The sequence below is a fragment of the Necator americanus genome, chromosome III, assembly GCF_031761385.1.
Source record: "Necator americanus strain Aroian chromosome III, whole genome shotgun sequence".
NCBI lineage: Eukaryota > Metazoa > Nematoda > Chromadorea > Rhabditida > Ancylostomatidae > Necator > Necator americanus.
The window spans coordinates 9,889,890-9,917,864 of NC_087373.1; the positions used below are offsets into that span (position 1 = coordinate 9,889,890).

Consider the following 27,975-nt stretch of genomic DNA (forward strand, 5'->3'; position numbering starts at 1 on the left):
GAGTGCCGTCGGGAGCGACGCGTCCAGCGGCACGTGTCAGATTTTTTCGGTTCATGCGGGCGCTTCTCCTCTCGTGCTGTTCTTCTCCAACGTGCTGTTGAGGTGGTTCTTTTAAGTTCTAGATGTAGAATATTGTTCGAATGATTGTACTTGTGACCTGGTAGGTTTTATTAGTCACTTTGATGATGTATGTCCCTGATTCCCCTACTGATTCATGAGATATTGCTAGTTGTGGCGAATCATAGCCATAGTTGAACTTGCTCTACAGTTTTTGGCGCTATTCTCTTTTCTCAACACTACTAAAGGACTATGAAGCGACGTGAACCCTCCTTATTCGTAAATCTTCCAAAATACTGCTTTGCGCAATCTTTTAGGGATGTCATGTTTTTATTGTTCTGAAAAAGCGTTCTATTCGTGTGATTTCTCTTCGACTGATCTTTTTCTTCTTTCTATAGCTTCCTTTTCCAAACTGGAGTTTACTTATCTTATTGTGAGATGATACATTTACGAAATTTCCTAGGAGGAACTGTTGGTGATTGTCTGAATACAACCACGAGAAAAATTGTTGAAAAATCCAGCGCAAACACATTTTGTTGGCTTCCGTATAGTTAGATGAGGTTTGTTTATAGCGATGATCATTCACGTTGCGTAGATCAAAGCTTTTACTCCTAATTAGTGAATATTGAAATTCAGGTGATGTCGAAACGATCCCTATCTGATAACAGCGATGGATCGGATCAGGACGACTCACAGTCGACCGTTGACGATCAAGAAATCGCGGCGAAGAAGCGACGGCTTGTTGCTTTCGAGACAGTTCGCCTCCTTTCCGTTACTGGAGTTGTGAGTTTGAGTTCCGCTGCGTTTTCTATGGTACAGAAGTGTCATGTTGTTTCCAAAAATGGACCTAGTGTTATAGTTCTGTATCTCCGTAGTCAAGAGAATATACTACTGATTTTTCTCTTACTTAGAATGATATCGATGACAAGAAAGCGAAAGTGCAAGCGTACAAGCTTTCGGAAGCTTTGCGGCATAAGAATAAACAGCTGAAGACGAAGGAGCGGGAAATAGAAAGGCTACGTCAACGACAAATGACTGACGAGAATACCAGTTGTACAATCAACAGGCATTGGAATAATGTAGGTGTTTCGTGACTACTTTTAGGGAGAACCACTTTGAAAATGGAGACAGTAGAGAATTCCTGCAGTGCAAAGTGCTAAATTTATGTGCATAGCAGAGCTGACGCCTTTTCTTCAACTGAAAAGCGATAATCAGCTTTTTGTGACGAATTTCACGTGAAGTAGTCACGTGTGCGTTGTAGGCGCTGACTACATGAGTTTGATGCTACTGGAACTGTCCTAAGATGCACTATGTTTAAACATAGTTGGCAGGATATTCATAATCTTCATTTTCTTTTTCTTATTATTTGTGCTTGATTTGGATTGTTTATGGATAGATACCTTTACATACATACAGATATAGATAGATTACATATTATCCGATGATAAGGAGTATCCCTTGAGCAACTTACGTCTTCCAGCTCGACGAACAACTACGATTAATCGCATTGAGGGGTGCTTCGTCTGAAGAAGTCGAAGAATTGTTAGAAGGAGATGATGGAGCTCCCACAGGAGACTTTCTGGACGAAATCGTTCAAATGGAAGGTGTCCAGGGGGAGCATGTGTACGATAAGCGTGTGCAGCAGAGGTAATTTTAAAAACTGTGCTGAACCTAAAATAGTTTCAGAACTAAGCACATTATCCGTTTAAAAGGTCGTTGAGAGTTAGTAACGGGAATCTGAAATGGTTCCTGATATTGTCACTTGCACTTACCTATGTTTATTTCTTGTTTCCCGTATCTCGAAGAAGGAAGAACGCAAAGTAGACAATTTTTACTCGAATTAAAGATTGTTTGGATTTTTTTAAGTGAAATATGTCGAAGAAGAGGAGAAGAATGTCTAATATCATATTTCGAATTCATTTAATTCATTTTCTTTTTTGATTTGATGCTGCAGATTAGTCCGTATCGGAGAATTCTCCTTTCTAGTGGAATTTTTGCACTTTTTGAATTTCAGTGGAATTCATTATTTGTCTTCTGCGCAGAGATTACGTTTGCTGCTGATCACGATGTTTGCAGCCGGTAGACGATCCTATCTTTATCGTACTTTCTTTTCACATCTTTTCATAACAGGAGTTTATACTAGTTGAAATATTGAACATAATTGGGATAGCCGCCAAAAAAGTGCAGATGCAGTTGCTTGAATAATGAAATTTGACCCTTACATTACTTCTACCAATGATCTGTCAAAGGATGATAATTGTTGTTTTTTTTTTTGTTTTGGGAGATTCATAGGTGATAAAGAAGTGCGCTGACAGCTGCTCTGATTATTTCTGGATTCAAGTAAAGTTGTGTTTGAGTTTCAATAAAAGAGATTCGTATAGCCCGAGAAAATACGGATATTAGAACTCTCGTCAGTAAAATCTCTTCATTTTTGACTTTTCAGTGTTCGGTTACTGGACAAAATCATGCTGCAATTATCCAAGAAATCTGATCACCACCGATCTTTCAGCAAGAAGTTGTTAACAATGTTTGAAGGTTAGTTCTACTGGCTCTACTAAATGTGAATTTCGTCGATTCGTTTCATTTGGGTCTTTATTTGTTAGATTCAAAAGGTAACATTCTTGTTAACGAATCCGTTTTCCAGCATCACCCTTGGCTACGGAGAGTAGGGATGAAGCCTTCCAGGCCGTCCTTGCTGAAAATGAGCGATTAACGGAAGAAAACAGCCGTTTACAACGTGAAACGAACCGAGCTCAACAGAAATATTCGCGGTCTAGTCTCAAGGTGACCTCCTTTTCGAGAGACCCTTCTTATATAATGATGATATTGGGTTTAATTTAGTTGAAAGAATGTGAAGACCAAATAACGATGTTAACTACCCGTAATGAAGAGTTAGCGAGGGAGTTAGAAGAAGCCAAATTCGATCTTGACAAAGCTCAACGCCAAGTGAATAAGCTTGACTACAAATTGTACACATTAGCGAAGGTAAGCTGTTCTCAATTATCGAATGTACTTCGCTTAATTTTAACGAGCAAACCTGTTCTCACTGCATCAAACTTTAGAAGATAAACTGGGAAAAACTTAATCAGCTTGTATATCGATTAGTTTCACGAAGAGAAGTAATGTAGTAGTTAAGGCAGTGATTGCAGGAAAAAAACCTCTGTCGTGAACAGCTTTCTCAGGAAAAATTCCACCTAGCGTGTATCCTTTAATCGCGTACTTCTGAGCCCACCTACTTTTCAATCATTTTACTTCGTGAGCTGTTTTTGTCAACTTTGCGAAGCCAGCGGTAATCAAAAGATGTTTTTAATTCATGTCCAGCTTTGAAACCATTTTAATAATATTATTAATAATGTAACAATGTCTTAGATTTTTAATGTACAAATGCATTCCATCTCCGTTGAAAGTTTGCTTTATCTTCCAGGACAACACGGTACACTGTGAACTGCGTTCTACTGCTAAGATGCTCAATGGTGTTTCTAATGGAGGTGGACTGAGTGACTCACAGGTACTATCTATTTAATCATTACCTCATTAATAATGAGAAAAGGCTGGAGTATAAATGAAGCCTTTTTAGCTCGACGAGCTACGAGCTGAGAGCGAGCTGAATTCTGAACTTGCTAACAAGAGGCTTCAAGAGATACATGAGCTGAATGAACGAATACAAAAGTTTGTTGAAGACACAGTACGAATGGAATGCGATCTAAAGGTGGTTTATTGTGTTCTTTTCAGTTATATTTACTTACAACTCTTGATTTTATTTCCTATGGTTTCAGTCTGCGTACAGTTCATCTGCACAAATAATGCAGAGTACCGAGTATCAAAACCTGGTTGCATTTTATTCAGTTGTCATTGATGAATGTCGGAGATTAAGGTTCGTAGGGAACTTTGCCATTCTTCTTTTTTTATTCCTTTATGGTGTCCTAAACCATGCCATTCCATGCATGCAATCCTTTACCTTTTCAGAAGTGATTTTGAGGCAGTGACTGAAGAACGAGATCTACTAAGGCAAGAGATGCTTCAGAAGGTTGAAGAAATGAAGGTACTTGCTTGTTTCGTTGTCAATGCTTCCTCTCCGGCTCTACGACCATTAGATTCTACTCATTGATGTGATCTAGGCCGATGAACATCAATCAATGCGAAAGATGCGTTCTCTTTGCGAACAAATCACCAGGGACCTGAATCAAGTTGGTCTAGTTCGAATGTTTCATTATTTTTTTTGTGTCAAAAAACCACTGAGTTTTTGGCCCATCTTCAGTTTATATCAATCTGTATTCAGATGCGAACTGAATCTGACATGCTGCGAATGGAATTCGAGCAATCATTAGCAGCTCACAGTAAGCAGGTAAGTTCAAGAATTAATGTATTCTGATCTATATAATGGAGCTGCCACAGTGAATTCTAAGTTTGACAACAATAAAAGATGGGAGTTTTTATAGAAACAAGTTGTAGCCTTGCTTTTATTAGTCGTACGAATTTAGTCATCGCCTCTAGTCCACATTTACTCGGTTGATCTCCTGATAGTTCTTTTTTTTCTTTTCATCCAAGTTTTGGGATATTTCTAGAGGTTACGCTTTTTGTCCATCATTGTACTCAGTCAGTACCTGTATCCAACAACTTTCTTTTAGGATGCGAAACAGCAGGATATCAAAGTATTGTTCGGTACCTTGAAAACGCAAAACTATCAGTTGAATTCTGATGTGGCAAAGTATCGGAAGAAGTGGAAAGAAGGCGTTAATACCAACTACAAGGTACTCAAATTAAAAGATTACTTTAGCGCCATACAAATAACTTGCTCGTTTTGCTTATTTTTATCTTTTGGTTTCTACCTCTGCATTACGTTCAGATTCAAACTGAACTGGACAGTGAACGACGTCGACTTGAGCGATGCCTTGTAATAGAGCTAGACGACGAAGACTCAAATGAGCTAGCAAGTCCGGATCAGTCACGGGATGACCTCGATATCAGCGACGACGCGAACGGAGAAAGGTGAACTTCATAGTTTTCTGTATTTATCAATAATCGTTGCCCAGTTAATGTGATGTGATGTAGAAGTTCGCTCCATTGGAAATTTTCTCCGTTAGATCTGTATTTTCTGCCTTAATAAGCCAAGAGTAGTTAGATATAAGCTTCATTTGTTTTTTAGAATACATAGATTTCTCTCTTAGTGTCAGCTCCTTGCAAGCAAAAATATTGGAGCTGAAGCTCAAACTGGAAGTCTATGCAGATGTTGGAGCAGATGTGAGAGACAAAGCTGAGGTAATAATTCAAATGTTTTCTAAGAGCATTTCTATGTTGTAAACGTCCTTCGGATAGTGTTTTTTTTAATATTCGATTTCGATTCTTTCTCAGCTGTTGGTACGAGAACGACGGTTAAAGAAAGAAAATGAGCGGTTAATACATCAGATCAAGCGGTTAGGAAATATTGAAAGGAAAGAGAGAATGCGATACTTTGAGGTTTGTTCTCCTCCCAACTTGTAATTATTTGGAGGAAAAGAGAACTTTTTAGAGTGATCCGTCCAATTTTTTTCTTAGATCGACTGATTATCGCTACTAGGGAATACTGTATTTGAAATGTTCTCTTGTTCCAACTTCACTTTTTGCAGATGGATGCGAACAGATTGTTCTCACAAAAAGACAGTGAAATTGAACGATTGAAACGTGAAGTGGCTATGTTGAAAGATACAGAAGCATCGCTTATGCTTGATCTCGACAACACTGGTTCGGTGAGTATTCTTCTTTCTTCAAAGCCGTTCCCTATACGTTTTTATAGAAAGATGTTTTAGGCTCTTGAAGAACTACAAGAACAAAATGCCAAACTCATTTCTTTGCAAAAAGAGAACGACGAAGGTCATATCAAGATGATGAACGATCGCATCATAGCTACACAACTGCAGGTCAAAATAAAAGAGGAAATGGTACTAATTTGGTTTCTTATCTATTTTGTTCCTCCACTTTTTTCTCAAAAAACAGTGTTTTAGGCGCATTTGGAGTCGCAAGTTAATAATCTGACAAGGCAAATAGCGGCATTGCAATGCGAAAAAGAGTCACAAAATGAGGCACTAAGGCTAGCGCTTGAGACGATTGGAGTAAAGACAAAGGAGAATGTGTACGCATGATATTTTTCGCTTATTACGCCAAACTAGTGTTGTTAACGTATTAAGACTTTTTTTGTTCATTTTTGGCTTTGCTCTTTGCTAATGTCTGAGTTTTCGTCTTTACCACGGTTTGATATTGTTGTAGGCGACAAAATCGTATGATTGAAGCCCTTCGGAAGCAAGTAACAGAACAGTCATTGAACACGGCTGATTTGGGAACTCGTTGCGAGAAAATTGCTGCACAGCTTAGGGATGTTCAAGACGTAGGTTGAAAGCCAATACCCATTGTTTCACTCTTTTGAGATATTGGGATTACTCGTACGTTATGTGTCAAGAATTTCACTTTTTGGTTTTTTATATTTAGTTTTGTTTCTACGAGCTAATATCTTCTTACTTCATCATTGGGTCAAGCTCTCAATGACAAATAACTTTGCTCAGGTAGTTGCTTCGAAGACTCTTCAACTTGAAGTAGTTGATCAGAGGAAACGTCGGTTAGAAGAAGAAAACTCAACGCTTCGAAAACGTTTGGAGCGTGCGAAGAAAAGCGAGAAACTTGGAAGCACTGACGCCGTGTTAATGGAAGAAATACGGGAATTGAAAGTATGTTTTTTTTTCTTGTTTTGAAGTTCTTTTCTTTCTTCCTTCACCATTGAAGTCATAGTTTTTGAGACCGTCGTTTTTTCTCTTTGATTTAACCTTTTACATGCTCAAAGAATGATTCTTATGTAGTTTAAGTCTTCTCCTTACTTATAGTTAGTACAATTATTAACATATATACACCTGCTTTCCTCGTGTTTCTATATGGGAAAGACCAGAACATTTATGATTTTATGATTATACATTTGAACTCACGTAAGTCCATAACACATCTCGGCATTCTGGCTACACACTAAATAATTAGCCTTGGCTTAGCGGTAGCGCAGGTTTGGTTGGTTTCAATCGTTCGACATTTTGTCTCTAAAGACCTCTCCATTAACTGACCAACATTCACTCAGAACTCCAAAGCATCTGCAATTGCCTGCACTTGTGGATTTTTTGTTCTCTCCTCTATCCAGAAAGAACTGGCTATATTCAGAAGTGCAGCGTATTTAGAGTAGTAGAAGTTGGAAAAATACCTTTTTCTCTTATCCCATCCATAGGTGCGATAAGGGGGATCCGGCCCCTCCTTAGGTGGTGGTCTGGCTCATGGGGTGCAGCTCAAGTCATGAGGATTCCTCCGCCACCCGTCCAAAATTGAAAGGAGTCCCTTCGCAAACGATCCAAAAGTGAAGAGGGTTTTTTTTTGCCAACCGTCAGAAAGTGAAGGGGGTCGGAGCACCGGCTCCTACTATCGCGTCTATGATTCCATCCGAAAAAAGACAAGTGCGGTGTTATTCATCCGTCGCGAGCTAACGGTTTCTTAATTTATTGCTCACTAAGGTCATATTTGTACAAATACTGTTTTGTTTTTTTTTTTTTTTTTTTTTTTTATTTTTTTTTGTTTGGGTTTTTTCCCCCACAACTCTTTTTAAACTGGGGAGATTTTTTTTGTTTTGGTTTTTTTTTTTTTTTTGTTTTTCTTAAAAAAAAACAAATCACTGTTGTTCGCTATCTCCGTCGGAGAAAATTAACTGATTTCTTGGAATTCTTCGGAAAAATGCTTATTATCTCTTGAGACAAGGTAATTGTGGTCTCAAACTTTGCTTAATCCTTGTGGTAAGCGATCTTTCAGTTTCTTTTAATCAGAAAAGTTAGGACTCATATTTCCGTAATCACTTCCTGAAATAGAAGCTTTTGTTACATTGTGCCCATCAACCACTAAATCATGATTAAAGTATGAGTGGAATGGTAACCTCAAATGGTATTGTTTTACAGTTTGTTTTGCTAAAGGGGCGAGTGTGGCGCTGTCGGTTAGAGGTCCGTTATAGCTGCACGGTCGATGGTTCGAAATCACCCTAGTGCAAAACAACCCTTTCATCCCTCCGCCGTCGATAAATTGGTAACAAACTTGTCTGGGAGGTTAAAAACACTGACTTGCTACATCAACTGGACCCCGCAAGTCATTGTGGAGGCCGACACGGGTTCGGAAACCTCAACGGCTACGAATTGCAGTAAATCAGCGCATCCCAAGTGGATTGATACGCCAATGACTTTATCCTTTTTTATTTTGCGAAATGATTGGGAACTAAAAGAAATTCAACTGTGTTCCTAAAAGTCAGACTAAAATATCTGTTACAAACTAAAGACTAAAATATCTGTTACCATATCATAGTATTCTAATATAGCGGATTAGTAGTTACATGTGGTCGGTTTGTTTGAAAAAAAAAAAAACCTTTCAAAGTTTGGGCTAAGTGTTAGTCGCGCTGTTTTTACCGTGTTAAAGTGTGATATAACGTGGCCAGTAATCAAGAGGTAGTGTTCTGTCCAGAATTTTCTCAAATTTCATTTTTTTATTTAACAATTCGCTTGACTTTTCATTCGTTTTTTTTAATAACTCCACGTTCTAGAGGCAAATTCTTCGAGGTCGGGGTCATTGAAGATACATAAATTTCAGTGAAGGAGCTAATACTATGTGAAAAAACGTAGAACGAAGTTGATGATGTTAGTTGTGAACTACAAAATAATGAAGAAAAACTCTAGTATTCAGTAGACCCTAAGTGATGAAGTTGGAAAATTTGAATATAAGCTGTTGTGCATGTATGTAGGATCCTGAAATCTACCTAAATAATTTGGAAGAAGAAAAACACAGGAGGGCAATTATCTACAGAATTTCAGTAGATAACGCAAATGTAACGTGGTGTGCCACGGCTTGTGTTACGTAATAGTCCTTTTCAAACATGGAATAAGTGTTAGGTGGGATTCAAACTGGGCAATTCAAAGACGGTTTCACTGCAAATGGATTTGCCCTCGAATCTATTTACCTTTATCGTCCTGTCATTTACTGGGTACTTTATTTCTTTGAATTTTTAGGACGTGCTTACGTGCCCATCTTGTAAAGTTAACAGAAAGGACGCAATCCTTACGAAGTGCTTCCACGTATTCTGCATGAAGTGTTTGAAGACGAGGTAATATCGTATCTGTTTGTTTCTCGTTCTCCTTTTTTGTAATTGTTGTAAGAATACACCGATTCGATGTCTTCAGGTACGATACGAGGCAGCGGAAGTGTCCAAAATGCAACGCCGGCTTTGGTGCAAATGATTTCCATAGAGTATACATAGGATAAGCGTCGGTTGAATAGGGATCGGATGAAAAGTACTTGTGAGTTGTTTTTTTCATGTTCAAATTGTGACTTTCTATGTAGGCAGTGTTGCTTGCGAGTGATCTAGCTGATTACCGTTTATTTACATCTCCACCTATTTATACTAATATCATAATTATTTTAGCTAGCTGCTCTACCTCATCGTGTACGGTATGTCTCTGCCTTCTTCCTTACTCGGTCGTACGTTGTTCTCAACTGATCTGTGCAAGCGCTCGCTCGTTCGTCCCTAAAATGGGATCTGAAACATTGTTTCCATTGACTGAGATTGAATGTGCTATCCTTTCACAAATATTCACACCTTTCTCTTTCTGTTACGGTCATAGGTATCTTTTTTTTCATTTGTGACTCCATGGTGTTGATATTTCATGGTACAGGTTTTTTGTTCGTTTCGTTCTAATTTTGTCCAGTCATATTCGCTGCAGAAAAATTTTACGCTAAGAATTTTATTTGGTTAACTGGCTGCTGTGGAATTACACTATGCCCAGAATCCATTTTTCATTGAACTGTTATTAAAAATTCCCTCAGGAAGTGCACAGTAGCTGTGAGTGACCAGAGTGGGTAAATCTTGTGTTTTATACTCTGATTAACACCAAACTCATACGTTTGATCTTTTAGCACAACATTTCCATCGTTCGTTCATTCGTTATTGCTAATCTATTGTTAAATCTTCATGGCGATGTTTTAAGAGAGTTTTTTAGTTCGATCCATTTGAAAAGAGAAACTTGTAGTATAGGTTTATTCGAACTTAGGTTGTACCATTTATAGGGAACTTGATTGATTGCACTAAATTTACGGAAGCCTACGAGTCCCTTATTCTTCGTGAGATCTTTGGACAGAGTGTTACATGAGCACGCTATCAATTTCTGATTGTAAGTCTCATGTCATTTCTTATAAAGTATCTTGCTTCGTTTTGTGGTCGTTTTAGTACTGGAAACATTGCCGATTTTATTAATTTATTACTCGTGACTAAATAAACTATAATTCACTACGGAAATTTGCTGTGATTTTTCCCCACTGATTTTTCTTTCTCGAAAAATGTTAAGGATTTCATTTCTGTTTCTAGTCTCTTGGGACAGGACCATAAATAAAGACAGAAATTTTGATCAAATTGTCAAGAATCGAATGTGTGAAGCACTGGGAACCAGCGGTTGTATTTCGATTTTGACGATCCGGTATTTTTTTTTCTTTCCATTTAGAAGTGACCATTACTAATTGAATGTGGAATTTGAATTTGAGAGCTTGAGAGAGATTCTTCAAAGCATAGAGCATTCTTATACATTACTATTGACAGCATATTAGATGTATTAGCATTGTTTTTGTTCGTTTATTTCCATTTATCTTTCCCGTGACCACATTTCAAGAAATTGTAAAGATTTTTAAAGGCACTCGGGATAGGGGAGGTATACGAGATCGTAGATTAAAAGGATCCGTCCATTCATGTCGAAAACGGCCCGAACGGCGCCGCACAGGCGGCGCGCCCAGTCGAACGCCTAAAACAGTGCCCAAACGAAAGCCACCCGGGCCGTACGGCAATGAAAGACGAATCACCCCCCCACAGTCCCCATCCGAACATACCCACCAAATCCGACCACCCAGATCGGGAGGAGCTTTAAGGGATTTCATGATCCCGAGATCATGGTGAGTCATGTATAAATGAGCTCTACGGTGGTTAGTTCTGGTGTACTTCAGACCACCTGGAAAACATTCTTATTCGATGACGTCGAGCTTCTTCGTTGGATTCATTCATCTAATTTATCTCATATGTCGCTATAGTGGACAATTGCAAATTTTTAATTCTCGACAAAATAGAATCCTCAAACGTTCCGTGCCAATGTTTCTTTAGAGGCGGACCAAATCACAGAAACTCAGAGAAAAATCTATTTGTGAGCTAACATCTACGTTTTTGAGGTCCTCCCTATCATTTTAACAGTCACCGTAGTCCACATTTTTCGTTCGCGATCCCGTAGTAGCTCAAATATGGCATCGAACGGGTTTAGAGCAAAGTTTCATGTTGCTATCGCTTAAAGATACATTAGATTTTTTCTTATATTTTGAATACTTATGTATTATATATACTGTTATGTTCTATTTTATTTTATTATATTACATTTTTATTTTTATTTTGGAAATATTTTAAACAGTGCACAAGTTTATGTTAAAATTGGGAAGGCAACATGCATAAAATAAATCTCCAGTTCCATTTCGAATGATATGCATTGGGTTGGGAACTTATTTTTCAATGAACACGCATAATCTTTACAATTTCATAGTTTCTTAATTAATTTAATAATTTTAGCAATCAAATTTTGAGTAATATGTTGTCAGCCTTTTACGTTCTACAAAAGGAAAAATTAAAAACAATAACACAGCATATTAAAACAATTTATTCAACACTAGAATACACGTTTTGAATGACCCTTCCACCCGAGATTGCAAATTTGGGGATTTGGCGCAATTTTTACAGCTCCTCATGTAGCGCTCCGCCTGCTGCTCCGGACATGAACGGACAACCGCTGGTGCTTCCACTGATTGGCATGTCTGGCATATTGGCGTGGGTCTGTAATTCGTGAATCTGTTGCTCTGACGCCAGTAATTATGTTCGGCTTATAGCGAAAACACTGATAGGCTTTGTCTTTGTCGAAACCATTCTGTTTGAAGGCATCACCCCACGAATCTGGCGTGGTATGGATTTTCCTGGGAGTATACCCATATCGGATCGTAGTGAATACAGGTGTGGTTTCACTCTTTTCTCCTTGTATCCCTGTAAACAGACGGCTTCGGAATACGGTTCCTTACGACGTCCTGTATTGCAACGCGCCACCCCGCTCCACCGCCTGCGATTCGTCGGAAATCCATTCGGATGCCCCGATAGGCAACTCACTTCATTCGAAGATCCATTCAGACGCCCCGATATGCAACTCATTTCAACCGACGAATCGCAGGCGGGGGCGGGGCGCAACGGTGGCGTGTTGCAATAAACGACTTCGTAAAGAACTGCATTGCGAAGTCCTTTGTTTACAGTGATGCAGGGGGAGATGAACGGAACCTTCCCTGTATTCGTAATCTACGATCCGATCCGATATGGGTATACTCCAAGAAAAATCCATACCATGCCAGATTCGAGGGGTAATCCCTTCAGTGATTAAAAGACTAGTGGAAAACTCTTACAGTTATATCTTGGAACAATGTGTCATCAGCTAATATTAACGTATTCTGCGCACCAAACACCGAATCTATCCGAGCTTTTTGCAGGTATCGTAGAGGGTGTGGGTCTCGAACGGAAAGTTCACCTGAAAACAACACTTCATGTAGTTGTGCAGAGATAAGATGACAAAAAAATTCAAGATATTAAATACTTGTAGGGGTGTCTTCTTTCGCTTGCATCCATTCCCAAATTGTCTCGGATGATGTGGTTTCGTCCAGAGGGAACTTATATACGTTTAGCTGAATTTCAAAGCAAATACAGTACAGTACGCTTACCGTAACACAGTTATTAATCAGATGGTCGTTTTTGATCATTATGGATTTTCGTGTAGAGCCTTCTGTCTAATGTTTTCTATTGTAAGATATTGACTAAATTACTCCATCATATGATCTATGCTTCCTCAGTGGAATAGTGATTGTCCGTATTACCAATCTATTAGGTAATGATTAGATTAACTTAATTAATTGCTTGGAGAAGGAGTCCAGAAGTAGCAAACGCCAATTAAGAAGTAATTGATTAAAAATTCCTATTCGAAAGAAAAAGTACACCTAATAGTTTTCTCTGTGAAATGACCAATGAGATTAAATGTGACGTACTTTGTCGAGTAACAATATTTGAGGTTTATCGTCTTCTGGAAGATGGAATTTCTTCACAACATCTTCCACGACTTGTTGATCTCTGCAATATGACAGTAGTCACGGACATATTTTAAAAGAAAATTCTTCTTTCATCGAAGCCAGGTTTAAAATACTGGATTCTAGAGTTTTTCCCGATTAAAGTGGGGAAATTGCTGAAGCGGAAAAGTCTAGGCTTCAAAGGAAACTGAAACGAAAAACAATTTGAAACAGACCTATTAAGGAATGTGAAAAGTGCAAATTTTCTTGCGTCTTTTCTTGCTGCTAAGGTGGTGTATGAACCGTTGTTAAAGGAAGACGAAGCGACAAGGATTGCGATCTTGCGACGCTGTCGGAAAAGAAGATTTGTAGTGAATCCATTAGTGATGTCGATCTAAAAGGTATAGGTAGGATGGTGGTGAAAAAAGAATGACGCTATGATTTCTTAGGAAGTGTCAGCGAGAATTGCGCATTCTCGTCAAGAACCAACATTTAATTCAAGAATTGTTGGAGTATACGATATTCGTAGCATATTTGACCCACAGTACCGTATGATTTTTAGAAAAAATTTCTTTTTTTCCGTTGATGTGCAATTTGCTAATAAATACTTACCACACTAGGAAATGATGCCGTAGATACGAAACCCATAAGTGAAGCCGGATCGAATTTCCCCTCGTAATCTCGTCGTCGTTGTTTTTCAAAAGGACGATATGTGGATATGGTTGAAATGCTCCTGAAACTTCATAAAATTAGAAATTTGGTGAATTTTTTGGATCGTAGATTTAAGGGAATTGATTTCAGGAAAGTTCATAATTACAACCACTTACTCCTCTGGTACAAAAGAAGTTTTTTTTTCGGTAGAAAAATCTTACATGAAAATAAATAATAATAGATATTACTGATAAGTATTACAATAATATGGATTATATAATGAATAGAGGATACTGACAATTGACAATGAAAGAATAAATAAATAAATAGATCTTGGTTTGCATAGATACACTATATCAATTAGAATATCCTAATCAATAATGTACCCCGGCTTAATGTGAACAGCCATGAAATATCGACCATGGAATCGATCAGCAGCGATGGAAAAATGTTGAAACGGTGTACAGTCACGATCCGGGAATGTTCCAATCGTTACAGGATGCGGAGTGGAGCCAAACATCACACCTCAAAAAAAGGACGTACAGCGGATATCCTAATTTCAACTTTTTTTTTGTGAAGAAAAATGCATGCTTCAAAGATTCCATATTTCCATCGCTACAGCGAAGTTAGTGCTCGGCTAATAGCAAGGCTTCTTGTTCATCATCCTCGGAATTTCAATGATGCAACACAATAATCTTTCAAATGTAACCAATGAAAACCTCAAATATCTATTTAAAAAACCATGAAGAAAGTGTGAAAAGGGGAAGACTTTGAATTTCAATTTCAAAAAAGAGTCACCAAAATGAACTCTAACCTTTCTTGGCGTTTTTCACTTCTTCCTTGTTATGCAGCTCAATAAGAGGTCCAGAGAGCATTCTAAAATAATAAATTAATGAATCATATTATCATCATAATCATTGTAAATTAATCACTTCAGACTTCATATTGGAATCCTAAAATAATCGTTCGTTGAAAATAACTCACAAATACATCCACTGCAAGTAGAAATCTTCGTCACTGAGGTAGTATGTTGATCCAATGTTTTGTCCATTTCTTAAAAGTAATCTATCAACTTTTTGTGGAGAATTTTGGAAAATTTTCAAGGGTTAACGTTGGTGCCACGGTTTCCATTCCAGGAAATTCAGCACTAACAAGAGTGAAAGTGGTACAAGTTACCCGATATAGAAGTGTCTTGTGCTTCATGTTTTGCCTAGTCAGAAAACTTCTCCAAAAAATTGTGATAAATTTCGGAATTTTTTAAGTAGAATCCATAGCGTTGGTGTTTCAGTGTATACTGTCTTGCGATAGAATGAGTGGTATGCATCAAAAATGCTGAGAATAAGTGAAAAATTAAGTGATGAGAAGGGAAGGAAATGAAATTTTTGCTTAGAATAACTTTGCTGAGGATTTTACCGTGAAGTAGATTTTTTTCGATCAGAACTGAACTGAGTAATGAGCAATTACCGATATGCGACAACCGTATGAAAGTCCTTGCGAGTTAAACCATGGCAAAAATCGGCGTACTTATGGCATTCAACGTGAGCGAGGATGACGTCTGAAATGAAAAATTTCTAGAAGGCCAGTAAGAAATTCCGCTTGATCGATATTTATTAATGATATTTAGGAGTCGATTGGATATGGATATATTAGATTGTCACTAATAAGTTTCCTTCCACGATCGTTGATCACTTTGATTCGAAAGAACCTGAATCCTAAGCTAAAGAAGCAACAGTTAATCAATCATCAATCAATGGACACTTAATCAATCGATGGACGAAGACTATTGACTATTCTACGGTTCACGCTGTTGATTGGAACATTGTTTGTTTCTTATTGAATAAAAATAGAATGTTGTTATTGAATAAAAATAGAAATACCAGAAAAGTAAGGGAGAAACCTATGGGACGGCCTTATACTTGCTGTTGAAATTATTGTTCATATTGTGGATCACTTTTTCTGGATTTCGGAATCTTACGTTACGTTTACAGATCGACGTTTTAATGAGTTGTAATGCATACGCTGTTTTTATGTTGTACGATCAAGTCACAGAAAGTTAGTGACTAAATGGTTTTTTTTTTACATTGCGTTGTTTTTTTTTTCGTTTTTTTTTTGTTTTGTTTTTTTTTTGTTATGTTGCGAACATTTCATTTCCAAATGTTCTGTCCATGGTGCTTTTATTGATAGTGCAGTCTACTGACTCTATGTTGTTCAGAAGGGATTTGAAGGGTTCTTCATAAATTTTGCTTAAAAAAATTTCTCGATAAACTTATTTGGAGAGAGGGAGAAAGAGTGATGAGTGCTGTTCTGAACAGCTTTAGTTATGGATACTATCTCACCTAAATATTCCTTATTCCTAAAGATTATTCTTCCAGTAATTTTTGTAACTTTGTTGAAGGAACTGAATGTCAGTTTTGAGAATTTTACGGCGGACGGTAGTGTTGCCCGCAGTTCAATAATTTCAGGAAGAATCTTTCCATTTATAAGATGAGAGGTTTTTATGTGTCCTGTATTTTATGTTCTCTATTTTTATACCCATGTTCTAAATTGTTATTTCTATTTTTTTCCTCTAAAGTACGCTTTCAGTATTACTCACCTTTGCCAAAATTCGCCTTCTTTGACGTTTTCGCCCATAGGTTGAAAGCGTGCAGGCTCACGCTGTATACTGTAATCAGTTACTTTATTTAAACAAGAAGATTACAGTTATAAAGAAAATGAAAATGAAAGGATTACAAAGAGAAAGTGGATATAAATGATATGTAGCTTCACAGTCCATTTATAAAAAATTTTATGTATAATTTTATGAAGTGTTAAGATTTATTCACCACATGAACCATAAATCAACAGTTTTTTTTTCAATTTCTCCTGACTTTTTTCCATCCTTTTTGGAATCTTTCTACGTTTTTTCCTTGAAATTGGTATTAACCACGGCTTTGAAAGCGAAACCGACAACTTTAAATGGTCTACATAGTGGAAACCGAAAGTGAAATAGTGAGAATTCACCATGACTCCAGAATAACACGAAAAGATCCTTTTTTTCATTGACAGCGTTGTCGAATTCCCTTTGGCTCGTATATGAAACGAGATTGTGCTCGATTTTATCCAACTCTTCCCCACTCCTGAAATTCACTTCTCAAGATTTTCGTTAGTTTTACGAATATGTAAAAATGAATAAATATATAAAATAAAATGTTAATGTAATAAAAATGAACAGATAAATTTCAAATAAATAAATAAATCAAATACGATATAAATAAATATGTAGAAATAATATTATATATAATAATATAGAATGTGCACCTGAACTCCAACAGATCCGTATCGATTAAGTCCAGCTCCGTAGGACTGTAGAGCTCCATCTCCACTGGTGGTGGCTTACTGATCGCCTGGAGTTCCTTGATCGACAGCTCCCTCACAAATCCTACCTCCTTCTCACCCTCCGGGGATGCATAGTTAGTCAGTGGTTGAGGTGAATGCCGAGATAGAGCACTGAATTTTGCGGCACTGTTACGGTACTTTAACGTACAGCCTACAGTATTTTTACAACGCATAAGCTAGCTTCAAACTCACTCTAAAATTGCCATTTCCGTAGCGCCTGGATTATTTTCGTTCAATTTTTGTTCCAACGAATATACTGCTGCTCCTTTTGTCCTGCAGACGGAGAAACAGTAATTTTAGAAATTCTATGGAATACTCAAGACTCTAAGGTTGTTATTCGCTCTAGGAACCTACGAATCTTCAACGACCAAGTAATGATAGCTGCCTTCTTGTTGATATTCGCCACAGCGATAATGCTCCGAGTCTTCGACGCATGAGATCTGAAGCAGAAGGGTTTGTTTTCTCCTGTATTTCATGTATTATGTCCTAAATTTCATATTTACAAGATAACTCTAACGCGAAACAACAACAATAAACAACAAACACAACAAGAACATGAATATTTTTAAGGTTTTTTTAAACTTTAGCAACTTTCTTTATAGGCATTTTTTTATTTTCTGCCAAGCATCCATTGCCAGAAAGGGAAAAAAAAACGGTTGTCAAGGAGAATGACAGAAACGACAGCTAGAGGTTGGTAATTGAGCGGTTTCAATGACAGTTGTGGTCTCGTGCCGCTTACAGTTGAAATGGACATTTTAAGCACAAGCACACTAACTACCCAGTGGTAGTGGTGACACACCTCCTAAATGTGCCTCCGGCAGTTGCTGTATGGAGACAGTCCACACCGCTAGGGTTGGTGGTTCCCAATGTTGAAAGCAACGTATCATGAAATTATCGATGTTCAAATCTTCCAGGGACAACATAGAGTTCAGGGTGTAGGTTACGAATATGAGCGTGGCTCTGCTCAGTTCCCTATTATTGTTCTGAAACCAGCATGGGAAACGGCGTCCCTTCCTACAGGATACGTTACAACGCGTCACCCTTTCACACGCGCCGCTTTCACGAGTGAGCGGTCGAGAATCAATTAGGTGTCTTCAGCGGTCTATTCAAGTAAAACCTGGTAATTCTAACATACCGCGTAGGAACTAGCTAATTCCTGCGAGGCCTGTTTCCTACGCAGCTCTTTTTTTCAGGGCAATTGGGGTGAACGCACGTTAAAACACGTTGTCATTTCACACACGCCGCATCCACGCGCGAGCGGTCGAGGATCAATAAGGTCTCCTCAGCGGCCTGCTCAAGTAAAACGAATGAATAGGCTACTGAGGACACCGGAGCATGTATGTATGTACAAGGGTGGCGCTTTCTAAAGTACTTTGAATCTATTGATTCGTTTCCTACACCGTTTTTTAGGGTGATTAGGAGGCGTTAGTCGATGTCACTCTTGTACTCGTAATCTACACTTTGAACTCGTCCACGAGAGATTGAAACTCCAGAAATCCTATCATACACTGCCTTTAAGGCTCGCATCACCAACGAATCAGCTTTCTCTACACCTAATTGTTGTGACGACAGACAAAGTAAAATCTCACCACTTCATTGTCAATCGTCAGCCGGGCCTGTTGTTTCAGTCGTTGTCTCAATTCGCCCAATTTTGTAAGGATTAGCGTAGCAAATTCCTTTTGTTGCTCTGAAATCGACAGTGATAGTTAAGATAAGTGAAAAAGAGGCAGTATAAAAAAAGAAGACAAGTATGGAGATGGGATGAATGGTAAAGAGGAAAGAGGTAAAATTGGATACTTACCGAAGGAATAACATAAAATGACAACACGAAGTAATTTCTTTGTTCCACTTTTTTTGGATTCGTCAGCTTATTTTACGCTTTGATGGAGAGGAAATCAAAGGAAATCAGAAACGTACTATTCTCGCTACGATGTACGAACGTAGTCTGAATGAAGAACTCTTGTGGTACGGAACCAGGTGCACCGGATGGTTCGTCGAAATCCCAACCCTGAACAAAAGTTGAAGTGTGCATTCAGTTTTTATCCGAACAAGCTTAAGGAGGCTAGGGAGAGATTAAGGATGTCGATATTTTTACTGTATTTTAAAATTGCAGACTATTGTGGAAAAAATAAATACTGAAATTGAATAAATTAAGTTAACGATCTAGCAGAACTGAAAAAATAGTAGAAATATTGTATGGGTGATGTGTAAGTAATAAACATTGTCACAATACTACAAATATTGCTAAAAATCACATGGAAATCTATTTATATTCTAGAAAAATTGGAGTGATTGTAATGATAATCATAAACTATCTTTCTCTAAGAAATTTTCCTTATAAAAAAAGCAATTCTTCATGTACGAAGGGAATACACACGTACATAGAACGTCCCAACATCTGCTTTTTGGTTCTTGATTAGACTGTAAGTTTATTCAAGGTGGCCTTCCTCAAAGTGCTTTTTACTTCAACCACCATAACCATTCGTCCCTCTATCTCATTCAGTATTTTTCTTTTCTGCATGAATTTTGGTCCCATTTGCAGAGACGAATTGTCCAGCTTTAGGGTGATTTGTCGACGCTAAAAATGTTCACAAAAAGCGGCAAATGGATTCAAACAGCCGGCTTAATGGCGAGTGCAAAGTGTGGGTGCTTCAGACATCAAGTGGCTTTGCTGACGTTAGCAGGTGAAATTTAACTGCCTGGAGTTTAGTTTTTTTTTAGCACAATCGGCTTACAGAAAGAAAACACTGCATGTTTTTAGCTTAGAAATGTGCAAATGTAAGATAATCATGTTACATTTCTATTTCTTTGCTCCTTTGTCGATTAATACATCGCTGCTCAACTTGAAACTCAATTGACATTGTATTCTGGGAAAAATCAATATCCCAACTGAATAAATTAAATCAGCAATATAATTTTTCTTTTAAGATTCTTTTGCATTGTATATTGCCATATAATATAATATAGCAATATACAATACAAAAGTATCGAAAAATAATAGAAATTTTGAAGAACAGCATAGAAAACACGCAATTTGTTGGAGTACTGTGAATCGCAATGTGTACACTGTGTATATTTGGTACCTAGTTATTTGTTGTTATGTTATGCTTTTATGACTCGTAGTCATTATTGCTAGGCCTAGAATTAGTGAGGAAACCGAGAGGTCCTGAGCAGCGGTCATCGATTAGTCATCGAGTTGTTGCTGAATGGGGGTGGAGGTCACGCGCAATATTTCGAAAGTAGCTAGGATCTACCAGATCACTACCAACTAGTGGTTGCAACTAGGGAGGTCGCAATACCCCCGCCACCAATTGAGAACGAGCTCTCATATTTTACTCATGTTTATTGTTGTTCCCCTTTTAACCTTAGTGCATTGTAAACCTTTACCTCATATGATCTCAGAAATAGATCCTCAACGTTCTCTTGATCTCACCAGTTAATATTGTTACTGGTTATAAGGACAAAGGAATATTACTTCGACTTTGTTGGCTGTGAGGGCAACTGTTCATACCACGAATACTATCCGTTGTGTACCTTCGCTTTGTTTTAATCGTGAGAGTACAACCGCCGATCATTAGTTCTACTTTTAGGCTGCAAGTAGCGCCAAACAACGTCATGAAGAACTACGCGCTGTTACGGAGGTGACTTTTACTGGTCTGAAATTCCAGAGTGCTGACTAATGAAATTTACATGAGACCAAGTCAACCCGCAATCATCGAAGTCAAGGTATAAAGTGGAAAACATTTTAGAACAGGTGGTAAATCGCTCAGTCCTTAATGAGCAACAACTTCGAGAGCCAATGCAATTAGAAGAAGCGAATGAATGGCAAAAAATTATGGAACATATATTGCAAGCGTGTGACGGAGCACTATCAGAATAATTTCGCAATCCAAGAGGGAACACATCCTTCTGTACAGCAGTCAATCGATGGAGGGAGTAATACAGTTCGAGAGTATGGACCGGGGAAATCAATGTGATGAGCTTTTGCAAGCTCCGGGATTGATCCCAGTATTACTAACTTATAAGGTCAGTACCAGGAAAGCTTGCGGAGGTTCTTGGAAACCCTCTTTGAAAAGGTTTCAAAACTGATGCGTGATATTTCTAGGAACTGATCAATTGAGCTATAGCTTAATTCAGAAAGCGGTCCCAAAATCTATACTACCACTACGATGCAGCGAGTCCTAATTCCACCATTTGAAACGGCCGGATTGGAACTCTCGGGCGGTTAACTCGGAGGGGACATATGTGTTATGGTCTCAAGAGAACAGGATTCTGTCGGTCTGTCAGTTATCGGAAAGACCAACGAAGATGTCCGTGATTAACCATCAAAATGAACCATGGTTGATCACCAGGTTATGAGGACATGGGCCAACGACCAATGGAACCAAGAAAACGCCGTATAAACAAAAACCTAAACAAGGGCTAAATCCTGCTTAGTAACTGCATTCAAAGGAACTTCCTCTCCGATCACGAGAAATAATTACTAAATATGCCGATACATTACCCTTTTTTAATTTTTTTTTTTAGGTTTTTTTTTTCGGCGGAAAAAAAAAAGGCCCTTTTTCTTTTTTCCAAAAAGAAAGAGAGGGAAAGAATTTCCCCAAAGGGGGGAAAAACGTTAAGGAAAGCCCTTCCCCTAGCCCTTCCCCCATAGTGCTTGTCGCTAAAAGAGGTGGACGCATACGGTTGTGTGTGGAATATGAGGAAGTTAACAAAATGACTTAAAAAGAGTGTTATCCACTTCTGTTACTGACTTTCGGAACTTAAAGGGCAAAAGGTACTCGAGGGCCCTGCAAAAGGACATCAGGAAATTTTTCCTGATGAAGGAAGAAAAGGATTAGGGCCTTTACAACCACAGCCGGCCATTACCTGTTTTGAGTGATTACTTTTGAACTGACAAATGCGCCGTCAGCATTCCAAAGGCTAATGGAAAGGGTGTTAGCTTACTGAGTCCGGAAGTCTCAGTCTATATCGAATACGTTTTGACCGCGACCGATACCATCGAATGTCAATATAAAATCTTGGAAAGTTTTGCTAGCATTTCTAGACGCAAACCTTAAGGTCAAACCTCAAAAGTGCAAGATATTGGAAACTCAAGTTGCATTCTTGGTTCATGTTAGAGGCAAAAAAGGGACAAGGATGGATTCTGACAAAGTAAACAATATCCTCGTTTTAAGAAATTGCAAGAATTGAGGACCTTCCTAGGAATGATCGGATACTATAGGAAATTTGTTCTGCGATACGCTTAGGCAGCGAAGGCACTATATGACCTTGTGAGCACCATTGTAAAATGTGAGTGGAATTATCAACACGAAAGTGCGTTTATAACGCTAGAAGAACTGCTAACGCAAGCTGCGCAGTGGAATTTGCAAATTGAAATTAATAGTCTAAAAAAATCAAATAGATTAGTCGAGAGAAGTGGTTAATTGCTTCTAGATGACCCGAAGCGTAAGCAAACGACGAAAAAAAGGTTGCGCCGACAAGTTCATCCGAATGAGCGTAACGGGCACTCGGAAGGTAGAGCGATGAGAAGTAACGCAGAGAAACAGCACACGTTGCAGCAAACGCGTCATGGTCATTCAGTTGAGCATATTCGGTGGCAACAATATTTCGTCTTTGTATGCTTTCAAGTTTTTTGTTTTTTGCTTTTTATTCCCTTTTTTTTGTTTTCATATTTTTATCTATTTATCTATAAGTGAACTCAGAAGCTGCGAATGGCAGCATGAGGAAGAACATAGCGGGCAGAATGAATGCTGGTCGGATGAAACATATGGATGCATCGGTCTTCAACTGAGTCTGAACAAAACGTTGTTCATGAGGAACGAATGGGTTTCTAATGCCCTTTCACCCTTACCGGAACGAATATATCAGGATGCTCTAGCTTTATATGTGTAGGTCGGGAAACTAACATGGTGAAGGACCTGATCTCGGAATTGGGCAAGAGGAAACGGCCGGCTTGGGGAGCGTATAGGAGCGTCGAGGACGTAGTGAAGAGAACTAAGAACATGTACCTCTGTGCTCACCTATTCATCACCACCGTTCTGCTCACTCTGTGCTCACCTATTCATCACCACCGTTCTTCCTACTCTGGCCTATGCTGAGCATTTTTTCGCAAGCAGAAGGAAGATGCTTTTGGGGGATCATTCAGAAAGGGTGGCACTAAGAGTATCGATCATTAGGCGATTGAAAGAGGGTATTCGATGTGCAGTTCTACGTCAACAATTGAAGATCAGAGGCTCTGCTGCATTCGCCAGGCAAAGTAAAATTACATGGACTGGACACGTTATGCGCCTCAATGACAACCGTAGGAGCAGGGCAGTGAGCGACTGGATACAACACGGCATAAAACGTACCACAGGGACACCTGTTTGACTTATGGTCAAACTTTTTCATCGAGTCCTTCGAGGAAACCACGATTTTCTTCAAGTGTCCTGCGAGAAGAAAAACCACTTGGGAATCCTTGCACAAGTGAAAGAGACACTGATACCCGCTCAAGCGAATCGAAGAACAATAGGAGTACAGGTGATATATGAAGCCATAATAATAAATGTAGGCGCGCATACTTCAGTATTTCTGCTTCACATAACTCCTGTTTTTACATAGCATATACTTCTATCCAACCTTCATCACATTCTCATCTAAGCCGAAATTCTCAGCTAATATTCACATACTACGAAATTCCAATTTTTCTCTTTTGAGAGGATTTTGGAAATTGACCCACGACCGAGCTACTAAAGAACGGTGACGTATTCCTAAATGAGCCGGGCACTTGCCTACGGCTTTCTTGATACCTATAATTCCATTTCATGTAAATGTACTTTATGGATAAAAGTGCTGCTCTTCATTTCAATCAGGAACACTCTGAAATCATGCAATGTGTTTTTATCTTGCTACTACGTAAAGTACGGCTTTCTAATGCAGTCGAAACCTTAAACTCAAAGAAATCTAATTCTGTAACCGTACCCAAATGATGTAATTCAATCTCATTTGAAATCCTTTATCCTTTGAAAGCTCCATTACATAGCGTTTTGTGCTTTTGATATCCTAATTCAATATCTCAATGAACTCAGATGGGAAGAGGAATAGTAGCGTTAGTCTAAGTTGCTCTGCAACATGGGCAATTCTCCTTTGAAAGCTTGAGCTGGTCTTCAGGATTACCGCAAATGTTTCTACATTGTGCTGATTTTGCTGACATTCTCCAGCTTTTCTCTCGGAGTCAAGGAGCTTAAAATGAGTGAACGGCACTCTTTTTAGAAGTAACAACGTATGTTCTTTTTGAAATCTCAAAATTCGTCTGCAGTGCACTTGAGTTACTTGTTTGAGTTACAGTTACATACTCTAGCAATTATCCCACCACCAGCACAAGCGGTTACGGTATCGCACCATGTTTCTTTTCTTTGTGAACCGTAATTTTCATTTGATCCAAAGGATGGACAGAATATCTGGTAAATTACTAAATTGTCCCCTGCTTTACTGTTCGCGTGACTTATTTCTGCTTATTCTCATTCTACTCTTCTAATTGCTAGATTTTCTATTGTTTATTTGTATTCGTTCCTTGCCTCTTACTCTGGGCACGCCTTTGAGCGTAATAAATAAATAAATAAATAAATAAATAAATAAATAGATAAATATCCTGTCTTTTTAAACTGGTGGTGAGCTTTTGGCTTGAAATTTATATCATGTTAAAATACCAAATTAGTAGATATCCTAAAATCCTATAGATAAGTGCGATTTCATTTTTGCGGAAAGACACATGTTTTTTTACTCCGCCTTTTTCCTTGAAAATAATTTTCTGGTGAGTGTTTTTTTCTAAATTTTAAACATCGAAACGTTATAACGAAAACAACTATGTTAAGCAACTTATAGCGCTCAGTTCGTCAAGCGGACTTATCCAGGAGATTTTGGAGTAATTCTTTCTAGGAAATTTGACAATTAATACTAAAACTATTTAAATATTGATACAAATATAGTAGGCGTTTATATTCGCTGCGCATTCGATCAAGTCAGAGTCGAGAAAGAGGCGGGGTGCAGTGTCAAGCACAAGTTAAGCACACGCTACGGCAGCGTGCGCCGCGTCCCATCGGCTGAACACAATTAGGGCCGTCCGTAAACTCTAGACTTCGTTTGCAGCTCTCGTTTTTTTGTATATGGTAGTCACTCACTTTGTGATGTATGATATTAACATCTCTTCTCTGACAGGTACGCATTTTCTGCGGCCGTGGTTCTGGATCATGCTTACAACCGTTTCTTTCTTCTTAAAACCTACGCTATGTACACAGTAATCAATTAATTTAATTAATACCCAAATTTCAAAGGTTGTAATGAAGATTTAAATTAATTATTAGTTTGATCAATTTATTGAAAATTTAAAAAGAAAACAGCTAGAGTGCAGCTCGGTGACCTGTTTAGGCATAAGTACTAGTTCTTCCTACATCTTTTCTATCCAATCCGAATAAAAGAATAGCCTTTTTTAAAATTCTTACATGACCCCACAATGCGATTTTCCACCATTAGCTTACCTTATGAGTCTTTTTTTTGCATGCACTATGCGCTCAAAATCCAGCTACCGTAACTAACCTTATCATCATCCGGAAGAATACTCGGTGGTGCTGGTCCATCCGCTTTCGTCTTCTTCATACCCATCAAATGTGGACAATGACATCTGTGAAGAAAAAACATGGAATTCATCATTGTTCGTGGCTCACTTTCATCTGTATCTGTTCACTTGGATTCAGACATGCAGAGGAGAGCGAATAAATAAGTAGTTTTTCATCATTCAACCCTATTCAAATACACGTTCACGGATACGCGCTCTTATTTTTCATGCTCTCGTTTTTTTTTCAGCTTGTTGCCATGATAATAGGTTTTATGAGCACTAAAACCATAGAAATGTGCAGAATCTCTAAATTAGCTGCACCCAAACGGCATTTTTTTTCGAGCGTTTCCCATATTTTCTTTATTTGTCACCATTTTCATGGTGTTATGACAAATTTTGACGAAGATTCGACCTTAAGGTTAAGAGATTATGTATCCAGGAAAGTTGTAGGAAAGTGAATACCTAATGAATGGAATCATTTTCAGCTGTGACTTTGCAAATCCCCTCTTCTTCTAAAAAAAAAACTATTTCTAGAAAAACTAAAAAAAAAACCGAGAAAAAACAACGGGCTTTTATACATTTCTATTTAAGAATATCTGTCGTATTATTAGTAACCTCAAAACTCAAATCCTTCAAAAATTGCGTGCTAGCCAAATAAACCAAAAGCGCGTACTGTAGGAAAGTTTTCATTTGAAGGTGAGCGAAGAAACAAAAAGAAAGAAAAAAACAAGAAAAGAGTTAGAAAACCAGTGAGAAAAGAAGGAAATAGTACAAAAAATGAAAGAAAAAGAGAAAAACATTAAGAGAAACGTTAGGTTCAAAAAGCTTTTTTGTCAATGTTATAAACTTATTTTTTGTGTCCTGTACTTGGATAATTATTTCCCTAAGAATGACTTTAAAATTGCTACCTATTTTGAATGCTGGCAACAGGTAAACACATAGAAAATTCATGTAAATATTCTTCAAAAGCAATTGAGACATTATGCGCCATGTGCCTTTGAATTTTTGCGGGATATGTATTGTACCAAAACATTATTTTCATCTTTTTCATATTACCACCGATGAATGATCGAATTTTCCTCAGTATTAATACTTTTTTTCGATAATTTTCTAAAAATTACTTTGTCCTGAGGCGGTGCATGAATAATACTACGCACGTGATTAGCATACGACTCATCCGAAGGCAGTGCTGGTCGAAGGAATTAAAAAAACACTAAACCATTAGAAGATCAAATTTCCAGGCAATTTTGTAAAAACAGTTCATCGATAAAAATCCAAACTTAACAGGAACAAGCATTCAAATGGTGGGATTTAAAAGAAAAAAGAAAGTAGAAATAGAAAGGACAGCATACAAAGAAAAATAAGAGAATTTCCATCAAGAAATTTATATTTTCGACAGGTAAAATGCTAGAAAACGTGAGTATACTTCGGGTAGGATTAGAAATCAGCATTGAAGGGAATATTTTCATATAATGTAGGAATTTTGCAAGCTAAGCTTGGTAATTTGCAGTGTTTTTTCGTAAATGTCAAATGTTCCTTGATTTTGTTTTGTTTCACTTCTCAAGCTACAGTATGAATGATCAGAGAAAAAAAAACAAAACTAGCTGAAAAGATTGATTTCAGGAAAAGAAGTGTGCTGCTTCCGATGTGCTTTTGCGATTTTTACGGATTTTTTGAAATTTTGCAATTTAAAAGAAAAAAAATCACTTACTGTGATTGAAGAACAAGAAGAGACAGGATCAGAAAGCCGAATGACATCCTTCAGAAACGCGTATAAACAATGTGCTATCGATTAGAAGTGGACGGTTTGATCGTTTCGATAGAATCGATCGATCGCACAATGTCAGACGACGACGACGACGACTGCACGAACGAGACCTTGACCTGAGCACGGGCGTTCTTGAGAAGGTTCAGTATGGAAGTGTGCGCCGAATCCGAAATTTGAAGTTAAGAATTTCCTGGAAAAACAGTGGGGCTAGCGTGAAACTAAGTTATTATGGAGCGAGACCCCTTTTTTGCTTGATATTTTTTCGACGAAAGAATTTTCTGATTCTTTCTATACTATTATCAGGGATTCATGCTCTTGTAATGAAAGAAACAACTAGAAATAGGGATGCAAAAGAAGATTTATTCTGTTCAAA

The 27,975-nt window shown here is 38.0% G+C and overlaps 2 protein-coding genes across 3 annotated transcripts; one reads left to right on the forward strand and one right to left on the reverse strand.

The window, feature by feature from the left end:
* Positions 1 to 495: 495 nt before the first annotated feature.
* RB195_009127 (uncharacterized protein) lies at positions 496 to 9,357 on the forward strand (the record flags this gene model as incomplete). Of its 2 annotated transcripts, XM_064195976.1 has the most annotated exons (25): positions 496 to 528; positions 609 to 617; positions 694 to 840; positions 969 to 1,136; positions 1,538 to 1,704; positions 2,501 to 2,592; positions 2,702 to 2,841; positions 2,899 to 3,042; positions 3,482 to 3,565; positions 3,635 to 3,766; positions 3,834 to 3,931; positions 4,024 to 4,099; positions 4,176 to 4,244; positions 4,337 to 4,402; positions 4,686 to 4,808; positions 4,904 to 5,046; positions 5,226 to 5,316; positions 5,410 to 5,514; positions 5,664 to 5,783; positions 5,844 to 5,975; positions 6,039 to 6,166; positions 6,301 to 6,418; positions 6,594 to 6,755; positions 9,105 to 9,199; positions 9,276 to 9,357. In XM_064195976.1, the coding sequence occupies 25 exons, from the start codon at positions 496 to 498 to the stop codon at positions 9,355 to 9,357; spliced, it is 2,724 nt and encodes a 907-aa protein (XP_064047121.1). The 2 variants fall into 2 exon arrangements, with proteins under 2 accessions (XP_064047121.1, XP_013301968.2); XM_013446514.2 differs by lacking the exons at positions 496 to 528; positions 609 to 617 and having other exon boundaries at positions 697 to 840.
* A 2,494-nt stretch (positions 9,358 to 11,851) lies between these two features.
* RB195_009128 (uncharacterized protein) lies at positions 11,852 to 27,592 on the reverse strand (the record flags this gene model as incomplete). Its single annotated transcript, XM_013446515.2, has 19 exons — positions 11,852 to 11,950; positions 12,562 to 12,683; positions 12,750 to 12,837; positions 13,195 to 13,276; positions 13,449 to 13,606; positions 13,825 to 13,945; positions 14,250 to 14,388; positions 14,678 to 14,739; positions 14,848 to 14,916; positions 15,328 to 15,418; positions 16,457 to 16,525; positions 16,864 to 16,979; positions 17,161 to 17,349; positions 17,431 to 17,511; positions 17,593 to 17,678; positions 18,828 to 18,925; positions 19,156 to 19,246; positions 25,816 to 25,900; positions 27,546 to 27,592. The coding sequence occupies 19 exons, from the start codon at positions 27,590 to 27,592 to the stop codon at positions 11,852 to 11,854; spliced, it is 1,893 nt and encodes a 630-aa protein (XP_013301969.2).
* Positions 27,593 to 27,975: the final 383 nt, after the last annotated feature.